We start from the raw sequence: 24,118 nt of genomic DNA, 5'->3' as shown, positions 1-24,118 counted from the left end.
GACATTATATGATGCAATAGTGTCCCTTTTTCACGTTACATCACACAGTAGTACCACTTCAACTTGTATACATTACTAATCACAGTAGTGCCCCTTATTCACATTACATCACACTGAATTGATCCTTATTCACATTACACCACACCATATTGCTCTTTATTCACATTACACCACACCATATTGCTCTTTATTCACATTACACCACACAGTAGTGCCTTTTCTATACATTACACCACACAGTACAGCACCTTATACACATAATGCCACACATGAGTAATGCCTTTGTACACATAATACCACACAGTAATGCTCCTTACACATATGCCAACCTTTAGTAATACCCTTATACACATAATTACACACATAATGCCCCTTACTCATATGTCGCACATTATTAATGCATTTATACACACAACACACATAATTCCCCTTACATGTATGCCGAACACTATTGCACAATGAACCGGGGTGTGGATCATTAGATCGACACTGTCCAGGCCGACAATGTTTAGGTCGACCACTGTAGGTCGACAGTCACTAGGTCGACAGGGTTGGAAGGTTGACAGGATTTCTAGGTCGACATGTGCTAGGTCGACAGGTCAAAGGGTTGACATGAGGTTTTGGGTTTTTTTTGTGTAGTTTTCTTCATAGAGTGACCGGGAACCCCAATTAGTGCACAGTGTCCCCTCGCATGGCTCACTTCGCTCGCCATGCTTCGGGCAAGGTGCCTCGCTCTGCTACCGCTTTGCATTCCAATCGTAGTCCACGTGGATCATTAAGTATGAAGAAGTTCAAAGAAAGAACAAAAACCTCATGTCGACCTTTTGACCTGTCGACCTAGCACATGTCGACCTAGAAACCCTGTTGACCTTCCAACCCTGTCGACCTAGTGACTGTCGACCTATAGTGGTCGCCCTAAACATTGTCGACCTAGACAGTGTCGATCTTCAGACCGGATCCCAATGAACCTATACTGTGATCTCTGCTTGGATACAGATGTGTCCTCATACATCTTGCCTCAATATGCCATGCAGCTCCCATCCAGCTCTGCTTACTTTGGGTGCCTTGTTTTGTGAAAATGTGTCTTATTTTCATTGCTACATATGTGACTAGGATGCATAAGCAGCCTCTGCTGATTGAAATGATAATTAGCATGCTTATATTCTGTGTGTGACTGTAGCTGTATCTGCATACGAAATGCTACGTTACAGTGATTTTCAGGAATACACTGTAATATAGCATTTTGTATGCAGATACAGCCGCAGTCACACACAGAATATAGGCATGCCACATATAATTTTAATCAGCAGAATCTGCTTGTTCCCTAGGCATTTCAAATGCCCTAGGCATTTGGCTAATTGGCCTATGCATGGCTCTGGACAGGGGCATGTTGCTAGTGACCTGTGGGATAGCGCAAATCATGGGTACTACCTAAACAATGCAGTAGGGATGAAGGCGGATGACACTTGTGATTACATTCCGCCCCCATCGGACCTGGCATCTGCAAGTGTGTATGCACTTGCCGCATGCCAGGTCTCATCGGTGGCGACACATTGCTAAGTGTGTACCCAGCTTAACAGTCAAGGTTTGAAGGCTATCCATGCTTGTGCACAGATGGTACAATCAAACTGACTGAGGTACTAATTAAGTCACCTGTGCTTTAACATGGATAGCTTTCAAATCTTAACCATTAGTACCATGAGAACCGCATTTAGGAGCCACTGCCCTATATAATATAGGGAATAGTGTACCTTCCTATGCAGAGGTCATGTATCTGCACATGAAAACCGCAAGCTTAAATTACGTTTACATTTTTAGATAACTGCAATTCATAGAGCAAATAACGCATTGCTGTCTGTGGACTTTTTGAAAATCAGGACATATTTACAAAGTACAACACAGTGCAGAGTCTCTTAGGAAGTGCATTGGGTTTTGATTTACGCAATTGCACCTAGAATTAACACCAAAGTGCATTTATCAAGCACTAAAGCAGCAAATGCAGAAAACCAGAAGTGTGATCATGTAGGGCAGGCCTGGCCAACCTGTGACTCTCCAGATGTTGTGAAACTGCGCATCCCAGCATGCCCTGCCACACTGTTAGCATTCCCTTATAGAAAAGCTGTGGCAAGGCATGATGGGACTTGTAGTTTTACAACAGCTGGAGAGCCACAGGTTGGCCAAGCATGCAGTAGGGCAATGTGAGTGTGTTCTTTTCCCTAATGAGAGTGCTGATAGTTTCATGGAGTAGTGCTATAATGAGATTCCCTTTTGTAGAACAAGATTATTGAAAGAAAAGGTTCACTTACATAAAACTGCCATGTGTAATACAGGCCTGATGTAGCCATACGCTTATGATTAATTTAAACTGTAATTTAAGCTAAACTAAACAATATTTCTAGGTACACTTTTCTGAATATGTCTGTTTTCTAAATAAGCCCCTATATTTTGAATATCTGTTATAAAGTTGTGTGGTATACCTAATACAATCAACATTTTTAATGTGGATTTGATTTTTATAATTAGACCCCAACTCAGAATGCGAATATCAATGATTTCCTGCAAAAAAAAATTCAGAAATATGCTTCTCTACAGTAACTGAATATAATTCTGTTCCATTTCATATACAGTGACTTGCAAAAATATTTAAACCATAAAAAGTTAACACAGTTGTCTATATCATAAATGACACTTGCTCCAGACAGTATTTTTATATATAACAATAGACTAATAAATAAAAAGTAAAATATATATATATATTTTTAAAGTTGCTTGGTTAAGTATTTAACCACTGTGCTGTAGAAGCACCAAGTTTACACAGATGAAAAATGTTGCCGTAACAATTGGCTTTTAATTAGCCAATACTTGTAAATGGGCCCCTTAACACAAATAGCATTGGTCATACTGTCAATCTGAAGGAAAGCTGTGAAAATAAAGACAGAAGAGCATCAACATTAAAGATAAAGTTATGTTTTGCCCAAACTATTTCTATGGCACAAGTAACAAGAGACAACCCCACATTTATTTATTTTTTTATGTTATTTATTTTATACAATGAACTCTACAGTATAGTACTTGTTTAAGTTATTACGAAACATTAAGTAACATTGTTCATGATAAACACACGCGAACACAAAGAATAGTATTCAATTAATTAATTGTTTATATAATGCCAAAAGGGAATGAAATGTAGTGTCATAAATCAGAATGATGGTGCAAAACAAGGCATGAAATAATATTCCGGGTGTTCCCTTCAGTAAGCAGCTTGACAAGTTTTAATTGGATTTTGTGTATTGACACAACATTGAGTGGGAAAGCAATGTGACACCAACAGCTGCCTCCCCACATTACTAAAGAAATGTGCTCAGAGGCGCATTAAGCATATGCATGTTGCAAAAAAAAAAGTTATTAAGTTCTAATAAATCTAATCAACATAGTTCGGTTTTTGTCATGAGTGCTACAGTATATACCGTGGAGTGATTACGCAAGTTACAAATAAAATGTGGTTCAAAGCTTCAGAATTGTACCAATGAGCAAATGTCCCAGATGTATAGATGCTAGCAGATTATTACACTGATGAATATTCTTTAGAACACTTATGGAAGCTATTAATGTCTGAAATTTGGAGGAAACAAGAAAAATTCCATGCACAAGTAATTTCATCAAGGCATAGGACACAGGACATTAAAAATAAGCAGACAATACTCAGACAAAGCTGGTATGCAGTTGTTGATTTCTCAAAGGAGACAGCCAGCTTTAAACTGGACAGCATTTATAAATAGGATTAGCAACATGTGCTCATTAGTAAAGCTGGCTGTTATGTGATGAGTTGACCTATTCTGTGTTGAAATGGACAGAATAGGTTGTCAGCATATGGTTGTCAGTTGTCAGAATATGTTGAAATGGACAGAATAGTTTGTCCTACTCAGTGGCGCTGATGCAGAATGTATGCCTGTGAGCACAGCCAGGGCCGGTTCTAGACCTTGTCTCGCCCAGGGCGAAAGTTTCCTTTGCCCCCCCCCCCCCATCCCCCCGACAGGGAAAAACATGGTTAGTGCGCACCGAAGGAGCATAACTACAGGGGCGTGGCTTCATAGGGAAGGGGCATGGCCCCTGTAGTTGTGCCCCTGTAGATTTGCCCCTGTAGTTATGCCCCCTGTAGATTTGCCCTCAGTAGATGTGCCCCCTTAGATGTGCCCACAGTAGAGATGCCCCTGTAGTTATGCCCCCTTAGATGTGACCCCCAGTAGAGATGCCCCCTGTAGATTTGCCCCCATTAGATGTGCCACCAGTAGAGATGATCCTGTAGTTATGCACTCTTAGATGTGCCCCCAGTAGAGTTGCCCCCTGTAGATTTGCCCCCATTAGATGTGCCCCCAGAAGAGATGAACCTGTAGTTATGCCCCTTTAGATGTGCCCCCAGCAGAGATGCCCCTGTTGTTATGCCCCCTTGTAGCGCTGCTTATAAACACAAAAAAAAACAGTACTCACCAGCCCCACTCCTGCTTCCCCACTGCTGCTGCTGCTCAATCTCTGGCCGCCGCCGGCTCCTCTCTTTGGGAGAAACGTCATGACGTCTCTCCCATAGCAGCGCCACACAGACACTAGAGGTCAATTATGACCTCTAGCATCTGACAATGGAGCCGGCTGCTGCAGCTCTGGCTGCAGCAGGCGGCCACACTGCCCACGGCGCTTGCTGCTGCCAGAGTGCGGGATGCGGTGGGCGGCGGGGGACTGTGGCCATGCCCGCGGACCGCAGTGCTCCGGGCGCCGGCTCTGCTTGCCCGTGCCTAGATCCACTCCTGTGCACAGCATATTGTCCCACTGTGCATGATCTGGAGCTGAACATACAGTATGCAAGTATGGGTAATATGGGTAATACACAGTTGTGTGATTTGTGTGCATTTTAAATGCATCTACACCAGGGCTGGCAACAGAAATGCAGTTGCATGTAGAGTAGTAATGCAAGCTGAGCCATTTGCTACAGGTTGCACCCCATTACCCACATGCTGTTATGCATCCCAGGCATGCCCCCGTGTATGGATGCAGCCCTGCCAACAGGCCCGGCGACAGGGGGGGTGAAGTTTGCAGATATAGGCTGACTCTATTCCAGGGCCCTAGCTCTCCTTGCTTAGCTTCTCACTCTCCCTAGGGCTCCTCCTTTGAGGTAAAATGGTGAAGATTTTCACACAACACTTAAGGTCACTGGGAGAGCTGTCAGTACCCTTTACACAGCAGATAAGCAGTCGCTTACTATCAATCTTTCCTTTAATGCATTTAAGAGTCAAAATATCTCTCTCTCCTTTGCTTTTATTGCTCTCTGAGAGGTTCATCAATGTTTAGTTCAAGTGACAGGTTAACCTCTTATAATTGAGACACTATTCTCTCCTGTAAATAGGTTGGTTAAGTACTTATATCTGAAATCTATATATATATATATAAAAGGCACTGACTCATCACAAAATCTCCTCACCCATAAGGCTGCACTTCCTTGCCAATGGCAGTTTTCGAGTAGTCCGTTATTCAAATAGGGGAGCCACACCCAGCAATGTTTGACAGTGTTTAGGGCTGGCAGTTGATGTGGCTCCCCTATTTGAATAATGGAGTCCAGGAACAGAGTATTGTGTCCTCCCCACCTCCCCCCCACCCTGCGACTTGGTATCGCCGGCACCATGCATTCTTTATATAGGCTGTCTTAATTCTACTCTGTGAGGTGGTATTATCTCACTCCTTTTAACCCACAATTTTGAAAAATCCCTTCTTAGTGGGTGCCTACATCACAAAAGCAAGCTACTGTCCAAATTTCAAGTTCCTAGTCCTTATGGTTGAGGAGATTTTGTGATGAGTCAGTGGTATTTGTCTTTTATATATCTACTTTACATGGTCCAGGTGCATCTACATGTGACAGACATCTTTTATATATTAATATGGGGGGAAGAAAGGGATGGGGGAAACTTGAGCACAGGTGGTGAGATATAATATACCGCTGAATGAATTGGAAAAACCACAATAGTTTGAAATTACGTCCTTCACTGAAGGGTACTATAACAATAACTCATGTGGAGGTGCACCCCTGAGAGTAAGCAATAGTGTACCAAAAAAGTAGAAAAAGAGACTCTCATTTTTTGGGGGCACTCATTGAAAGATATTACATAAAATATAACTTTTATTGATTATCATAAAAAAAAAATTGCCACAAACCAAGACTAGGACATGAACATGTACACATAAATACCAGAATTCACAAAAAAACAAAAAACAAAAAAACCCACGCCTAAATTTACGCATGGTATGAACACACCGTGGGGAGATACACGTGACCTGGTCAGGGTCAATGTTATTGATCCTGACAATAGTTCCTGCAATAATAAGCATTGACAGTCCCCTAACAAGAGGAGACAAATTGTAGGTTGATATAGTCGGCTGAAACAAGAAGCGGTAGCCCTATAGATAGATTTACCATAAATTTCAGCCTGTTGTAATGGATGCTACTGGCGTAGAATATAAGTAACAATAACAGTGTTGATTAGTATGTGTCCAAACTTCATAGCACATACAATCTCCCCATCGATTGCATATCATATGTTCCCTTAGAGAGGTAGTAGCGAAATAATCTAATAATTATTCAAGATCTAGGATATAAATCTCCATAATATGAGTAAAAACTGATCCTGTACTAAGACAATTACAGGATCAGTCTTGGTTTGTGGCAACATTTTTTTAATGATAATCAATAAAAGTTATATTTTATGTAATATCTTTCAATGAGTGCCCCCAAAAAAATGAGTCTTTTTTTCTACTTCTTTAGTACATCTTTTATGTATTATAAGGCATAGTGCTCAGTTATCATTAAATTCTGATCAGTGTTTTTTTTTTTTTTTTCGTTTCGTTGTTTTTAGAGAGAGAGACTATTGTAAGTGGAATTTAGAAAAATATATAATATGTCAATTGAATTTGAAATCAAATTGCAGAATGCAAGATACACTTTTTCTACTGAGCACCTTTATTTATTGCTTCCATAACTGGTGGATGCTGTTTATCATGGTAACAAGTGTCGGAGATATCACTGGATTACATTTTATTACATAATGCAGAAAGGTACATCGTGGTAAGCTTCAACCTGCTGTTAACTTCTATGTTACTATGGCAACTGACCAGTGCATAAACATTCATACTAAGGTGTCATAGTGAAAAAAATAATAAGAAATAAATCAATTAGTTGGAGCTAGTGAAAGTATATTAACTACAATATGTTTGACACAGGTTATAAAAGTGCAAGAAGCATGGTTCTCTAATCTTTCCCAAGATGTGATTAGATTTGTTCTTAAAAACACAGTGGACATATTATATTACAATATACTCTTCCTAATGGAACACACTTATGAAATGACAAAGGACTGTAACAAGTGCAGATCAATTCAATTATCTTAAGTGCATTTATAGAATTTATAGGTCTTGTAGTTAATCATCTGAGAGCACGCACATGGGTATACCTGTTCTCTCCATAAAATATGATTCTGAAAAACACATTTTGACTATGTTTTATTTAAATATAACTTTTTTTTTCTGATAACACCCATCACCAATGTTACTTTTTTTCTGCAGAGCCAAGGAGATTAAGACCAAACTTGGGACTCTCCTCCAGAAGCCAGAAAATGCCATAGACTTAATTATCCCATACCCCGAGAAGCATGAGAAGACAATCAAGGCACCCAAGTAGGTATCTCCACACTAAAAGGTTAAAATATGAAATAGAGGTTGGTGAATAAACTTTTCACCACAAACAGCATTTACTGATCCAAATTCTTAGAGGTCTATTTATGAAGAAGTGAAAAGAACATGAGCCTGTGGAGAAGTTTCCCGTGACAACCAATCGGCTGCTCCATACAACTCTATAGTATGCAAATGATAAATGTTATTTCATTGCTAATTGGTTGCCATGGGCAACTTCTCTACTGGCTCTCCTCTCCACTCTTTTCACTGCTTCTATCACAGTTGTGAGTGCCACTGTCTATAATTCACTGCTCACAACTCCTTCTAGCTGTGCTGTACAACTTGATTTATGAAATATGGTCATGAGCTTGTTCAATGAAAAAGGTCTATGAAAAAACAATCAAGATTTTATTACATAATATATATGACTGTGTGTTGGTGCAGGAGTTGGCAATAGAATAGGAGGATAATACATCTGGAGGCAGGATCATAACTAACTTTAGTTTTTGCTATGAGACACCTGGGTAACGGGGAGACCAGTGTTAAGGAGAAGGGGGCTGGCGACACTGGTCTATCGGCTATGCAGGCCCCCACCATGCTGTTTTGAACATGCATGGGGGTGGGCACATGCATAGTGATTACTCATTTGGGCATTTTTTAGTTGCTGACACAAGTTGACAAGCCTCACAACAAGTATTGTGGTGTGACCCAGTAGTAGCTTGTTGTTATTCTGCCTGGGGTGCTCGCTAGTGAGACATCATAGTTAGGGTTGTTACTTAAGAATCAGAAAAAAGGCATTGGGCCTTGCCATTCTCTGGGCCCTTGCTTTATGGCATCAAAATGCATTTTTTTTCTAAAGTTTTAAAATATAAGAGAGAGGGAGAGCCAGACAAAAATGGGGACAAAGATGAGAGATAGACTGAAGGGACTGAGATGAGAGAGGGACCAACAGGAGGGACAGAAATGAGAGAAATTAACAAACAGAAGGGATATGGATAAGACAGAGAGGGCCAAGCGGGACAAAGATGGGAAAAAGAGAGAGAGAGAGACAGGTGGGAGAGGTAGGGCAGAAATGGGAAGATGGCGAAGACAGAAAAAAAAATCTGCAACTACGGACGAATGACGTTTCCTAAATACTGGTATTTAAGTAAAGTAATATTTAAAGAGAAATTATGCAGTTTCTGTAAAATATAACTAAAGAGTAATGATACCAGTTGCTTCTTATCCCATCTTACTGTAAAATAAAAGGGATTTTAGAAGTCATCTTTAAGCTCTGTGACTTGTATGAAAGCATGAGAAGAGTTTTTAAATGAAGACAGAATTCCTCAGTGGCGGCTTATATACTAACATTTTACAACGAGGAACATTTTTTAAATTATATTTACTGACAGCTGAAATTTTTACTTTTTTTAATCTATTTTTATTTCTTTATTGTCAGTTGCCCACTATGGACTAACCTTAATATAAGCCTCAGCAACAGTGACACCCACAGTCTACCAGATGGTACTACACCCACTTTCCATTATAGCTCAATAATACGAATATTCAGTAAGACTTCTTATAACTGGCCATGTAGAACAGAGGGTTCCAGCAAGTAAGCGGGACTAAATCAAAGAAACCTCTATGTGGGGTCACACTTTATGAAAATCACATTGACATAATGCCCATAAAGAGGATTTTTTGCTTTAGCCCTGCCCACATGCAGGATTCCCCTGTTCTGTACAGCTTTCTTGTTAAACCCGGGGAGCACCACCAACAGATCAAATGTAAAGGCTATGTTTAAAAAATTACAGTTAGGAGCTGGTTGGTTGGTACATTATCTCCATGCACTTTATCTCCATCCGAGGCTTAGTAAATAGACCCCTTAGCGTGGAGTGGGATCTTCCCCTTTTCTTTGTATCAGCTATCCATTAAGCTCTGCATACTCATATCCAATATATTCTGACTTCTGCTGTAGATTAGAATGACTCCTATACATATACTGATGATTTCTTTGTGTTACAAGCCTGGTCCTACAGGCAATCTGCAGACGCCCTGCATAAATAATGTCTGTAATCTCATTGCTCTAATTATCTAACTAATGACAGAGCTATATTGAATATTGTGACTGTGGTATATCCTTAATCTAATTATAGGTAATTATTGGATGACTGTGAAACATCCCAGAGAACATCTAATTTATTTTCTAGCTTATCTTTTACTGCAGGCTCAAGTGTAAGGCCAATGTGTCAGTTGCCATTACTGACAATGATGTCTGTGTGAGAGGAAGGTTGCACCACACACCCCTATTGAGCACTTTTAGCACCAGTAGAAATGAGAAGACATTTGTCACTGGCTTTTCTCATGTGCTTTCCCTCTTGTTAAATACAGTATAAGGAGATCAGAACACTGGATAAGCATGTTGACTGGCTGCAATCAGTGTAATCAGTGAAGCAGAACACAAGTAATTAATGGGACTGGTAGCCATTTTTTACCTTGTGAGCAAAGTGGGGGGGGGGGTGTATTTCTAGAAAGTAAGAATGAGGCTTTGTAGTTGGAGAGAGTTCAAAGGTCATGGGGCTGTACATTGTGGAAAGTGAGTCTTGGGTGGAGGGGGGCTACCTATTTTGTCAGTCCTGGGCCCTACAATTTCTGATGGCAGCCCGGGTGGTGTGGCAGCATCCTCTACCTGCCGCCCAGCCTACAACCAGACATTGGTTGTCAGAATGCAGGCTTGAGTTATCCACCAGTTATCCACCAGTGGCTGAGAGACATTCACTTTATGGAAGCATGTGGAGACAAAAGGTGCTAGTGTTGGACTGAGGCATGAAGGGCCCACCGGGAAATGCCGTGTTAGGGGTGATGCTATGGGGCATGGCCAGACTCCAGAGGGGGTGTGGCCAGCCAAAACAGAGGCTTGGCTAACCAGTAGAAAGTGTATGGTCTGGGCTCCTTTAGAAATATATTCCATGTATAATAATTTGCCAGAATGTACTGTATAAAATGCACCATGTATAATGAGTCTGGAACCTGATCTCTAGATGAGGGTATGGGTCCTCAGGCAGTGGGGCCGACCGGGGTTTTCCCCTGGACCCATGTGGGACAGTTCAACCCTGCACATCGCAGGACCACAGGAGGGGCATGTACCAATTTTTTTTAATTGGTTCCCATGAATGGGTATGTAGGAGCCCCAGTGCATTGCCTTCCCCCGGGGCCTGCAATGATGTTAGGATGGCCCTGGCCACAGATGAATAGTAATGTAAAGGAGGTATACTTTACTGTAAGTGAGGGAATGAGCAACTCAAAATGATCCTGGTTATATCATTATGATGCGTTTTAAATTCTGAAATATCCCAGTCTCTTAGTCACTCTCAGAAAAAATATATTACTGTAGTTTATCCTCTATAACATCAGCCCGTTCCAGATTGCATGAGCCATGAGTCTTCTGAGCCCTGCATAATGTGATTTCAAAAACATACCCTGTTTCTAAATTGGCTTTATTTTCCCTAAATGCACAGTGAGACACACTAATATCCTTTGCATGTATATAATCTGTAATTTCTCAAGGCATTTGTACTGTACCAATCTGTGCATTGGTTGAGAGATGTCATATTAGATTTGATTCAAGAGCCAAATATATGAAAAAGTCTCCCAGTGGAGACACAGTAACAACAGCCAAGACCACAGCAATTTGTAGGAGTGCAATGAAAATGTATTTCCCATGCAATAACACTGACATATAGCATTTAAAATATCTTAAATTCTTTTAATAGTATGTAGTCCTTTATATATTCGTGCATTTATTATTAAACAGTTTTTTAAACTCACATTTATCATTGTAATTTAAACATCATTGTACCACATTTTAATATAGAATTTCTGTCTCAATAGAGTATATTTAACCTAGCGCTGGCTCCTTCCTAATTGTGGCAGGGGGGCTGGTGCTACCGTGTTGCCCGGAGAGGAGGCAGCCAGCCCCAAGTCCCGGCACCTGTGCATTGGCAGGTGCAGGAACTGGCACATGTGCAGATGCCTTGGTGCGGTTGTGCATGCGTAAAACCTCGGATTCTATGGACTGCATCGACTGCAGCCCATGGAAGCTGGCTAGGGTTAATGTGGCAGGGAGTGGCTTCCTAGAGGAAACCAGCTTTCTGGTAATCGCAACATGATCTGGTGACTACTTTGTGTGTCTGTGACTGATATGTAGGACTCTGGATTCAGTAATACTGAGTGGGGTAGCAGATTTTACCTGCGGGGGCTGCAGTCCTGCATCCAATATTTAAAATCTGCCACTGCAAGTTACTGCAATTGTTAAAGAGTTAAACACTCACACTAAAGGCTAAACCATGCTCATATAATTCTCTCCTCATGTAATAAACATGGATGTCCCTTTCATGGGATGTCTTTCTTTACTTTGAGCCGTTTTGTAAAGGCATCTACTGTATTCACTTCACAGCACAGACAGACTGAATTTATTTGGCCAAATTCAATAAGTCAGAGGAGACTTTCTCTCCTGATTAAATATTTCTCAACCATCCCAATTTGGGCAGGACTGATATATCACTTACCTGTGATTTGGATATTCATCTCATTTTGCAGCTGGAGTTGGGCGGTATCTCCCTGTCACAGGCACTGGATGGAAGAGCCTCTAGTGTGTTCTACAAGAAAATGTAATATATAAACACTATGATATTACATATATATATATAAAATGCCATCTGGCGGACCATTCCTATGCACACTATGACATGACTATACCCCTGTCATTATTCCAAAATCACAAATGTTTACAGGTATTTGATTAAAGGAACATTATAGGACAAATTGTGTACAATTGCTGCTTAAACGACTTTTTAGGAAATAAAGATGTCCCAGATATGTTTTTAACCAATGTAAAAATCCCCCCATCCCTTTAAAAATTTCAATTACTAAACAAGTGTTTTAAAGAGGACCTGTCATGTTTTAGCTAAAATCTTTGCTTTATGCATTATGTATTTGCTGAAATGAACAATGTTCCAGAAGAGAAGATAATATATGTCAGTAAACTAAATGTAAATGCTGTATGTAAGATACAAAGGTGGCTTCCTCCTACCACAGATCTCCTGCCTGGTGAGCATAGAGAAGCTGTCAAGGAAAGTTTCCTGGGATTGAGCATGAGTCAGTCATTTGGCATTTGCATTTTAAGCGTCAAGATATTTCATGATGTCTCTTGGCAAATTGTAGTATTTGTAGACCTACAGATGAAAGATATTGTGTCCTCTTTAAATAAAATTTCCAGGAGAGCATGTAAGTGTATTTGATTCCTGATGTAAACCTGGCACATATACCACTGGTGCAGAGCACCACGCATCATGCGATTTGTGTTTAAACTCAATGTGAGCCCATTACCTTTCAATTCTGGGCCCATGCCTTTGTAATTGAGTCAAAACAAAGCAGGTGTCATGAGACATGTTTAAGGTTGTAGAAAGGCTAAACCATGCCCATTTCAGGCTATGTCCAATACTTTTCCAGTTGGCCACTTACAAGCAGAAAATCTGAATAATTCAAGAAGTTATGTTATATATAGAAGTGGAATAAACACTTTTACAAATCCCATTATCGGCTTTCACTTTGTTGGAAAAATATAACAAAGATTGCATGGACAATATTTGTTTACAAATTGGACACCAAACTAATATAAATATTTGGTATTCCTAATTTTATTTAGGAATAGTTTAGATACCGTACATGTTTTGGCTCACATTAAATGAATATGAACAGAAAGTAAGAATTCAGTCTGTGGCCTTGTGACTTCATATAATTGCAATATGCCTCGGCAACATAGAGTCCTTATCATTTAACCTAGGTGATCATTTAGATACTATTCAGTAGCCTAACTAGAAGCTTATTGATTGCTATGAGCAACTTCTTCTTCTACTTGTCCATTTTAGAAGGTTTTATACACGTTCCCCTAATTACAATAGTATGTGTAGATGGAGCTCTATTGTTCTTTATAACCAGAGCCCAAAACATTAAGAGGGGGTAGGGTTGCTGAATAAAAAACCCTGTACGATTATTTGGCCATGCCTCCTACAGCATCATGGCAATGGGGACCCAATATTCACATGCCGTTATTGGAGTCCGAAATTTGTCAAGCTGACCCTGCTTGTTTTAATACATAAGTGTTGCTAATATTTGCAGTTGTGATCACCTGTGGGTGTAGGCTTTGTGTGAATAGCATGCTACTTTAACATGTACTGTTTTACTATTTCACTGTGAACAATGGGGGAACGGTTAATTCATGTATTCTCTGTTCACACTTTGGGTTCGATTCAGACCTGGACATAGACGCATGGCCGTATCCAGGTGGTGACCGCCTGGCTGCCTAAGGCTGTGCTGCCAGGGCTCAACCTTAGATCCGAGGCGTCCGCAATTACATGGGGGGGGGGGGGAGGCAACCTCACACATGCTGGGAAGATTTGCCTTGTGCTGGGTACCCCCCCCCCCCGCATGTGCAGAGATGAACGCAGTTCTGGCTGCGTATGCAGCGATATGCATTCATCTCTGAATAACCCCCTTTACCCTCCCTGAGTACCACCTGCAGCTAATATAATGGTTCTGATAGATAAGCTAATATACCTCCATCTATTTTTCCTTTAACAGACCATCATCAGATGAAGCCCTGCAATGGCGAGATTCTCTGGAGAAGTTGCTGCAGAACAGCTGTAAGTCCCCTTCTGTCGTCTTCTTTTTCTCTCTGCTCCTCTCAGCTTCCTGTCTGTGTCCTGTCACTAAAGGCTTAATTTCTCTCTCATCCATGCTATTGACCTCATATACCGTAGTTTCATGTTTTCCCACAAGTAGGATTTTTGTAAGACTGGAAAATGCAGACCTTTTTGTCCTCCACTCTGAAATGACCCTGTCCTGGTTTGGATTCCTGGAAAAGGTTCAAGGGGGGCCCTGCAAAGTGTTTGTTGCTAACAGATACAGCACGTGTCCCAAACTATCTTTTAAAAATGTTTGTATCTGCTGCTATTGTATAGCCCACGCTAATCATATGGTTTACATAGAGATAAAGTAAATATGTCAGGCTGCCATGAGAATGGCTATTTGCACTTAAATACAGATGTTGCTGATGATAATAATTAAGAAATGAATATGATTTTAAATGAATAAATCAGCAGCATCTGTCACCTGAGTGGAGGTACAGTAATTGTCAGTCACATCCAGTAAAAACATAATTTTCTGATTAGTAGAGAAGTGTAAGTGATTGACAGTTACTTCCACTTGGAATAGAGATGGTGTGTGTTGCAATACCAACATGATATACGGTATGTAAAATACGACTAATTTGTCTTAACATCAAATAATCAACCAGCTCCAGCATTTGACAGTCTGGGGAATGGTTTCCATTAGAACAGCTATGGTGCCCATACAAGTGCAGGACTTCTGTACCGTTTGGCAAAATATATTATGCATCTTTCCCAGAGGTACACTGAAAAACTGTAGGGCGTTTCTCAAACCATCTGAGCTTCCTGGGCCATATTAGTTGTTAAGATTAACTTTGTCACCCCAATAAGCTAAGTATGATCGATTGGTGTCCCCAAGAGAAGAGAAAAACAGCACAAATATCCAAACTTAAAATATAGATTACATTGTCTATTTAATAATTCAATCCACCTCCTATGTCCAGCTAACAGGGACTCCAGTCTTCACCTTATTTACCAAGCTGTGAAAAGCAAACTCCTATTGGGGGCACATGAGAAGTAGGTAATTAATGTCCTGCCAACAGAATTTTGATAAATAGTCATACAAAATCATTTTTGATTGCTATGATATGAAGCAATAAGAAATTATAGATTATGGGTACGCACTGCCACCAATGATAAATCAGGCCATAATTGATGAAAATGCTCAACAAAAAAATTGTTCACCATTTTCCTAAATATAAAATATAATCTTTTCTTACTTGTTCCATCATAATCCAAATGGAAATTCTTTTTAAACCCATTGTAGCATGAATAAAAAACATTCCCATAATCGGCCAATCACAGCCACTCATAGCAAAAGTGATAGGGTGTAAACATCAGATTAGACTCCAACCTCTTACCCGTCTAATACAAAACTTTTAAAGTAAATGAACCCTTCATATACTCTCCTATATCGGTTGGCTTAGCTTTATTTATGACTTAAATAAATCATGAGTGTGAGGGGACTTGGGACTGTTTTTTTATTATGTGTCACTTTTGATACATGTGAAGGTTTTTTATTACATTGCTTGTTGAGCTCTTACTAAAGTGCTCCTAAATGCCCAGCACCAGTATGTGGCAGAGATCAGGTCTCATACGATACTTTTAATGGAACCTGTATGGATGTGAAGTGCAATTGCAAAGGCAATTTGAATAATGTTAAAGACTTCATTAAAAAAACTGCCACATATAATAAAAGCAATGCAATATTTAAAATGAAAAATAAGTTATTTTATGGTTCCCTCATTACCAAATCCTCCATGAGTGTGGGGGGGCCCTACCATAGGGATTAAATGTTCCAGTCTAGTAAGTACCTGAAAAGTATTGAAGCTCCTCCTAACCCCACTGGCTTGTGGGGAAGAATAATTAACAAAATGAACTCCCCAGTGGTCCCAGCATAAATGACAGGGTCCACAAAGACCACATCTGATTGGCTGCTTGGAACTCATCTTCACTGGCAAGCTAATAAAAAGTGGTCATAATAGGAAAATACTTGTGATTGGCTGGATGATGACATCCCTCTAATTTTGCTTGCTAATGGCTTCATTTTTTATTGGGATTTTGATGGAGTTTTTTTTATTTGTACTATAATGGCCCAGGGTCTTAGATACTTCTGCCAAGTTTACTGTGACAATAGCACAGTTGCACCTAGGAGTCCTAATTTCATGAGCCCCTATGCTTTTCAGGGTGAGCCTGGTAGTCAGCATGAACAGCCTGAGGCTGGATTAAATGTGGTAGAGGGACCCTACCCTTGTGCTGCATTTATATATTCGGGGGCCCACCATGCATGGTTGAGCATTTGGGGATGGGAGCATGATGCCTTTAACTTCTTCCTTTCTTTCTTTTTTTAACTGACACACATAGAACCTGTTTTTGTCTCATTAAACAAAGAGACTGTGTCTCTGCATGCTCTGATCTGGGGTATAGTTGGTGGAGTAGAAATTGCCATGCATGGTGTTATGGGCCCTACACACATGCCGATATTACTGCACGATATGAACGATCTCGTTCATTAATGAACGAGATAACGTTCATATCGTGCAGTGTGGAGTCACCAACGATGAACGATGCGTGGCCCCGCGCTCGTTCATCGCTGGTGACATGTCGGCTGTGCATGCAGCCCAATATGGACGAGATCGTCCATATTTGTCTGCACGTCTATGGAGCCGGGTGACGGGGGGAGTGAAGAAACTTCACTCCCCCCGTCACTGCCCCCCCGCCGCCGGGTCGCCCGTCGGCCGTATCGGCGGTCGGGCACCTCGGCGGCACATCGCCTAATGTGTAGGGCGCATTAGTTTACAAAACATTTCAGTGCAGGGCTTAAGTATCTTGTAGACTGTTTCACATAAAATGATTAGGTTCTTTCCAAATGAGTTAAAAGGTTAAATCACATTTATTATTAGTACACAGTAAAATGTCATATAAAATTATATAATTCTTGCATCAATTCATAAGTAAAATAAGTTTCCTATAAATTTCCAGAGACATGTAATCACATTCTCCTACAGAAAAAGGAAAACTAAGATTAAACTACTTTAATCTCTCAAACATTTTAGTTGGTGTACAACATGTTACATATGGAGCTCAGACTGTGTATAGATACCAAAGTAAATAAGATTTTACTTACCGATAAATCTATTTCTCGTAGTCCGTAGTGGATGCTGGGGACTCCGTCAGGACCATGGGGATTAGCGGCTCCGCAGGAGACAGGGCACAAAAATAAAGCTTTAGGATCAGGTGGTGTGCACTGGCTCCTCCCCCTATGACCCTCCTCCAAGCCTCAGTTAGGATACTGTGCCCGGACGAGCGTACACAATAAGGAAGGATTTTGAATCCCGGGTAAGACTCATACCAGCCACACCAATCACACCGTACAACTTGTGATCTGAACCCAGTTAACAGTATGACAACGTAGGAGCCTCTGAACAGACGGCTCACAACAAGAACAACCCGATTTTTTTGTAACAATAACTATGTACAAGTATTGCAGACAATCCGCACTTGGGATGGGCGCCCAGCATCCACTACGGACTATGAGAAATAGATTTATCGGTAAGTAAAATCTTATTTTCTCTAAACGTCCTAGTGGATGCTGGGGACTCCGTCAGGACCATGGGGATTATACCAAAGCTCCCAAACGGGCGGGAGAGTGCGGATGACTCTGCAGCACCGAATGAGAGAACTCCAGGTCCTCTTTAGCCAGGGTATCAAATTTGTAGAATTTTACAAACGTGTTCTCCCCCGACCACGTAGCTGCTCGGCAGAGTTGTAATGCCGAGACCCCTCGGGCAGCCGCCCAGGATGAGCCCACCTTCCTTGTGGAATGGGCCTTGACAGATTTAGGCTGTGGCAGGCCTGCCACAGAATGTGCAAGTTGAATTGTGCTACAAATCCAACGAGCAATCGTCTGCTTAGAAGCAGGAGCACCCAGCTTGTTGGGTGCATACAGTATAAACAGCGAGTCAGATTTTCTGACTCCAGCCGTCCTTGAAATATATATTTTCAATGCCCTGACAACGTCCAGCAACTTGGAATCCTCCAAATCGCTAGTAGCCGCAGGCACCACAATAGGCTGGTTCAGTTGAAACGCTGACACCACCTTAAGCAGAAAATGAGGACGCGTCCGCAGTTCTGCCCTGTCCGAATGGAAAATCAGATATGGGCTTTTATACGATAAAGCCGCCAATTCTGACACTCTCCTGGCTGAAGCCAGGGCCAGTAGCATGGTTACTTTCCATGTAAGATATTTCAAATCCGCCGATTTGAGTGGCTCAAACCAATGGGATTTGAGAAAATCCAAAACTACATTAAGGTCCCACGGAGCCACTGGGGGCACAATCGGGGGCTGTATATGTAGTACTCCTTTTACAAAAGTCTGGACTTCAGGAACTGAAGCCAATTCTTTCTGGAAGAAAATCGACAGGGCCGAAATTTGAACCTTAATGGACCCCAACTTGAGGCCCATAGACAATCCTGTTTGCAGGAAATGTAGGAATCGACCCAATTGAAATTCCTCCGTGGGGGCCTTCCTGGCCTCGCACCACGCAACATATTTTCTCCAAATGCGGTGATAATGTTGTGCAGTCACCTCCTTCCTGGCTTTAACCAGTGTAGGGATGACCTCTTCCGGAATGCCTTTTTCCCTTAGAATTTGGCGTTCAACCGCCACGCCGTCAAACGCAGCCGCGGTAAGTCTTGGAATAGACACGGTCCCTGCTGAATCAGGTCCCGTCTTAGAGGTAGAGGCCACGGATTTTCCGTGAGCATCTCCTGAAGTTCCGGGTACCAAGTTCTTCTTGGCCCATCCGGAGCCACGAGTATCGTTCTTACTCCCCTTTGCCGTATAATTCTCAGTACTTTGGGTATGAGAGGCAGAGGAGGAAACACATACACTGACTGGAACACCCACGGTGTTACCAGAGCGTCCACAGCTATTGCCTGAGGGTCTCTTGACCTGGCGCAATACCTGTCCAGTTTTTTGTTGAGGCGAGACGCCATCATATCCACCTTTGGTTTTTCCCAACGGTTCACAATCATGTGGAAGACTTCTGGATGAAGTCCCCACTCTCCCGGGTGTAGATCGTGTCTGCTGAGGAAGTCTGCTTCCCAGTTGTCCACTCCCGGAATGAACACTGCTATCACATGATCTTCCGCCCAGCGAAGAATCCTTGCAGCTTCTGCCATTGCTCTCCTGCTTCTTGTGCCGCCCTGTCTGTTTACGTGGGCGACTGCCGTGATGTTGTCCGACTGGATCAACACCGGCCGACCCTGAAGCAGGGGTTTTGCCAGGCTTAGAGCATTGTAAATCGCTCTTAGCTCCAGTATATTTATGTGAAGAGACATCTCCAGGCTTGACCATACTCCCTGGAAGTTTCTTCCCTGTGTGACCGCTCCCCAGCCTCTCAGACTGGCATCCGTGGTCACCAGGACCCAGTCCTGTATGCCGAATCTGCGGCCTTGTAACAGATGAGCACTCTGTAACCACCACAGAAGAGACACCCTTGTCCGTGGCGATAAGGTTATCCGCTGATGCATCTGCAGATGCGATCCGGACCATTTGTCCAGCAGATCCCACTGAAAAGTTCGTGCGTGGAATCTGCCGAATGGGATTGCTTCGTAAGAAGCCACCATCTTTCCCAGGACTCTTGTGCATTGATGCACAGACACTTTTCCTGGTTTTAGGAGGTTCCTGACAAGTTCGGATAACTCCCTGGCTTTCTCCTCCGGAAGAAACACCTTTTTCTGAACCGTGTCCAGAATCATTCCCAGGAACAGCAGACGTGTTGTCGGGGTCAACTGAGATTTTGGGAAATTCAGAATCCACCCGTGTTGTTGCAGCACTACTTGGGTTAGTGCTACTCCGTCCTCCAGCTGTTCTCTGGACCTTGCCCTTATCAGGAGATCGTCCAAGTAAGGGATAATTAATATGCCTTTTCTTCGTAGAAGAAACATCATTTCGGCCATTACCTTGGTAAAGACCCGAGGTGCCGTTGACAATCCAAACGGCAGCGTCTGAAACTGATAATGACAGTTTTGCACCACGAACCTGAGGTACCCTTGATGTGAAGGGCAAATTGGGACATGCAGGTAAGCATCCTTGATGTCCAGGGACACCATAAAGTCCCCTTCTTCCAGATTCGCTATCACTGCTCTGAGTGACTCCATCTTGAACTTGAATTTTTGTATGTACAGGTTCAAAGATTTCAGATTTAGAATAGGTCTTACCGAGCCGTCCGGCTTCGGTACCACAAATAGTGTGGAATAATACCCCTTTCCCTGTTGTAGGAGGGGTACCTTGACTATCACCTGCTGAGAATACAGCTTGTGAATGGCTTCCAATACCGTCGCCCTGTCTGAGGGAGACGTTGGCAGAGCAGACTTTAGGAACCGGCGAGGGGGAGACTTCTCGAATTCCAACCTGTAACCCTGAGATATTATCTGCAGGATCCAGGGGTCCACCTGTGAGCAAGCCCACTGTGCGCTGAAATTCTTGAGTCGACCCCCCACCGTTTCTGAGTCCGCTTGTAAAGCCCCAGCGTCATGCTGAGGGCTTTGCAGAACCCGCGGAGGGCTTCTGTTCCTGGGAAGGAGCTGCTTGCTGCCCTCTCTTACCCTTTCCTCTGCCTCGGGGCAGATATGACTGTCCTTTTGCCCGCTTGTTCTTATAGGACCGAAAGGACTGCGGCTGAAAAGACGGTGTCTTTTTCTGTTGGGAGGGGGTCTGAGGTAAAAAGGTGGATTTCCCGGCCGTTGCCGTGGCCACCAGATCCGATAGACCGACGCCAAATAATTCCTCCCCTTTATACGGCAATACTTCCATATGCCGTTTGGAATCCGCATCACCTGACCACTGTCGTGTCCATAAACTTCTTCTGGCAGATATGGACATCGCACTTACTCTCGATGCCAGAGTGCAAATATCCCTCTGAGCATCTCGCATATAAAGAAAAGCATCCTTTAATTGCTCTAAAGTCTGTAAAATACTGTCCCTATCCAGGGTATCAATATTTTCAGTCAGGGAATCCGACCAGATCACCCAAGCACTGCACATCCAGGCTGAGGCGATGGCTGGTCGCAGTATAACACCAGTATGTGTGTATATACTTTTTTGGGTAGTTTCCAGCCTCCTATCAGCTGGATCCTTGAGGGCGGCCGTATCAGGAGACGGTAACGCCACTTGTTTTGATAAGCGTGTGAGCGCCTTATCCACCTTAGGGGGTGTTTCCCAGCGCGCCCTAACCTCTGGCGGGAAAGGGTATAATGCCAATAACTTTTTTGAAATTAGCACTTTTCTATCTGGGTTAACCCACGCTTCATCACATACATCATTCAATTCCTCTGATTCAGGAAAAACTACAGGTAGTTTTTTCACCCCCCACATAATACCCCTTTTTGTGGTACTTGCAGTATCAGAGATATGCAAAGCCTCCTTCATTGCCGTGATCATATAACGTGTGGCCCTACTTGAAAATACGTTTGTTTCTTCACCGTCGACACTAGATTCAGTGTCCGTGTCTGGGTCTGTGTCGACCGACTGAGGTAAAGGGCGTTTTACAGCCCCTGACGGTGTCTGAGACGCCTGGGCAGGTACCAACTGGTTTTCCGGCCGTCTCATGTCGTCAACTGATTTTTGTAATGTGCTGACATTATCACGTAATTCCATAAACGAAGCCATCCATTCCGGTGTCGACTCCCTGGGGGGTGACATCACCATTATCGGCAATTGCTCTGCCTCCACACCAACATCGTCCTCATACATGTCGACACATACGTACCGACACACAGCAGACACACAGGGAATGCTCTATTGAAGACAGGACCCCACTAGCCCTTTGGGGAGACAGAGGGAGAGTTTGCCAGCACACACCCAAGCGCTATAATATATATGGGAACAACCTTATATAAGTGTTGTATCCTTATAGCAGCTTAAATATATAAAATATCGCCAAAAAAAGTGCCCCCCCTCTCTGTTTTACCCTGTTTCTGTAGTGCAGTGCAGGGGACAGTCCTGGGAGCCTTCCTCACAGCGGAGCTGAGCAGGAAAATGGCGCTGTGTGCTGAGGAGAATAAGCCCCGCCCCCTATTCCGGCGGGCTTTTCTCCCGGAGTTTGAGATATCTGGCAGGGGTTAAATACATCCATATAGCCTCAAGGGCTATATGTGATGTATTTTTTAGCCATAAAAAGTATTATACATTGCTGCCCAGGGCGCCCCCAGCAGCGCCCTGCACCCTCCGTGACCTAATGGTGTGAAGTGTGTGACAACAATGGCGCACAGCTGCAGTGCTGTGCGCTACCTTCATGAAGACTGAAAAGCCTTCTGCCGCCGGTTTCTGGACCTTCAATCTTCAGCATCTGCAAGGGGGGTCGGCGGCGCGGCTCCGGGACGAACCCCAGGGTGAGACCTGTGTTCCGACTCCCTCTGGAGCTAATGGTGTCCAGTAGCCTAAGAAGCCAATCCATCCTGCACGCAGGTGAGTTGAACTTCTCTCCCCTTAGTCCCTCGATGCAGTGAGCCTGTTGCCAGCAGGACTCACTGAAAATAAAAAACCTAAAACTTTTTCTAAGCAGCTCCTTAAGAGAGCCACCTAGATTGCACCCTGCTCGGACGGGCACAAAAACCTAACTAAGGCTTGGAGGAGGGTCATAGGGGGAGGAGCCAGTGCACACCACCTGATCCTAAAGCTTTATTTTTGTGCCCTGTCTCCTGCGGAGCCGCTAATCCCCATGGTCCTGACGGAGTCCCCAGCATCCACTAGGACGTTTAGAGAAAAGTTATTATCAGTTTTCCTTTAGGGATGTCCAGACCTAATGTAGATAGCCAGCAAGTGCTTCTACCATCTGAAAGCTTTTATTATGTATAGGTAAAACAAGGTTCAATATATAGATTTTCCACGTGTACTGAAACAATTCATATTTTGGCCTTGCACAGAGACAGTTTATCTGAAAATTAAGAGTGCCCAGTAAAAAATGTTAGAAAGTTCTCTAAAAGTGTCATTGATTTCCATTAATCTTCCTACAGTATAGGAAAGGGTGACACCCGGATGCGGCCCGCACCCTCCTTGTGACGCCTCTGCCTCGGCTGTCAAGAGGGCCTGCCACTGATCCCATTTGATAGTTTTCTCCTTCACTCGCCACTTGGTGGTCAGTTGTGCCATCAGTTTGTCTCCAATTCTGAACCATAGTGGCTGAGGTATATCCAAAGAACTCAGTGCATGTGTGGTCTCCAGAAACATGGCTTCCACTTATAAAATTCTGTGACACATAATACAGAGGCACACTGTGGGGTGAAAGTTAAGTAATCTTACACTGATATGCTAAATATTTTATTTAGCATTTGCCCCTGAGCAGAAACAACATGCCTGAAACTGTACCTATATGCCACATGCAGGTACTTTACTGAGTCATAGGGGGACATTTACTAAGCAGTGATAAGAGCGGAGAAGTGAGCCAGTGGAGAAGTGGCCCCATCAACCAATCAGCAGCTCTGTATCATTCTATAGTATGCAAATTATAGATGTTACTTCAGTGCTGATTGGTTGCCATGAGCAACTTCTCCACTTGCTCACTTCTCTGCTCTAATCACTGCTTTGTAAATGTCCACCATATTCCTGTATACTGGATGCTATTCTCAGCCACTGTTCTATGTATATTTGCCTATGGCAGTGTGTATGTATCCCATATTTGTTTGTTAAATGGAAA

The 24,118-nt window shown here is 42.7% G+C and overlaps 1 protein-coding gene across 1 annotated transcript in view; it reads left to right on the top strand.

The window, feature by feature from the left end:
* RGS5 (regulator of G protein signaling 5) overlaps window positions 1–24,118 on the top strand; it is a 229,978-nt gene that overhangs the window by 60,395 nt on the left and 145,465 nt on the right. The window contains exons 2-3 of the mRNA XM_063940041.1: window positions 7,603–7,713; window positions 14,332–14,393. Of these exons, the coding sequence (XP_063796111.1) occupies window positions 7,603–7,713; window positions 14,332–14,393 (173 nt within the window). The remainder of the gene's footprint in view (window positions 1–7,602; window positions 7,714–14,331; window positions 14,394–24,118) is intronic.

Source organism: Pseudophryne corroboree, chromosome 9 (genome assembly GCF_028390025.1).
Source record: "Pseudophryne corroboree isolate aPseCor3 chromosome 9, aPseCor3.hap2, whole genome shotgun sequence".
NCBI lineage: Eukaryota > Metazoa > Chordata > Amphibia > Anura > Myobatrachidae > Pseudophryne > Pseudophryne corroboree.
Note: the sequence above shows the minus strand (reverse complement) of the source record. Positions and strands in the feature narration are given on the sequence as shown.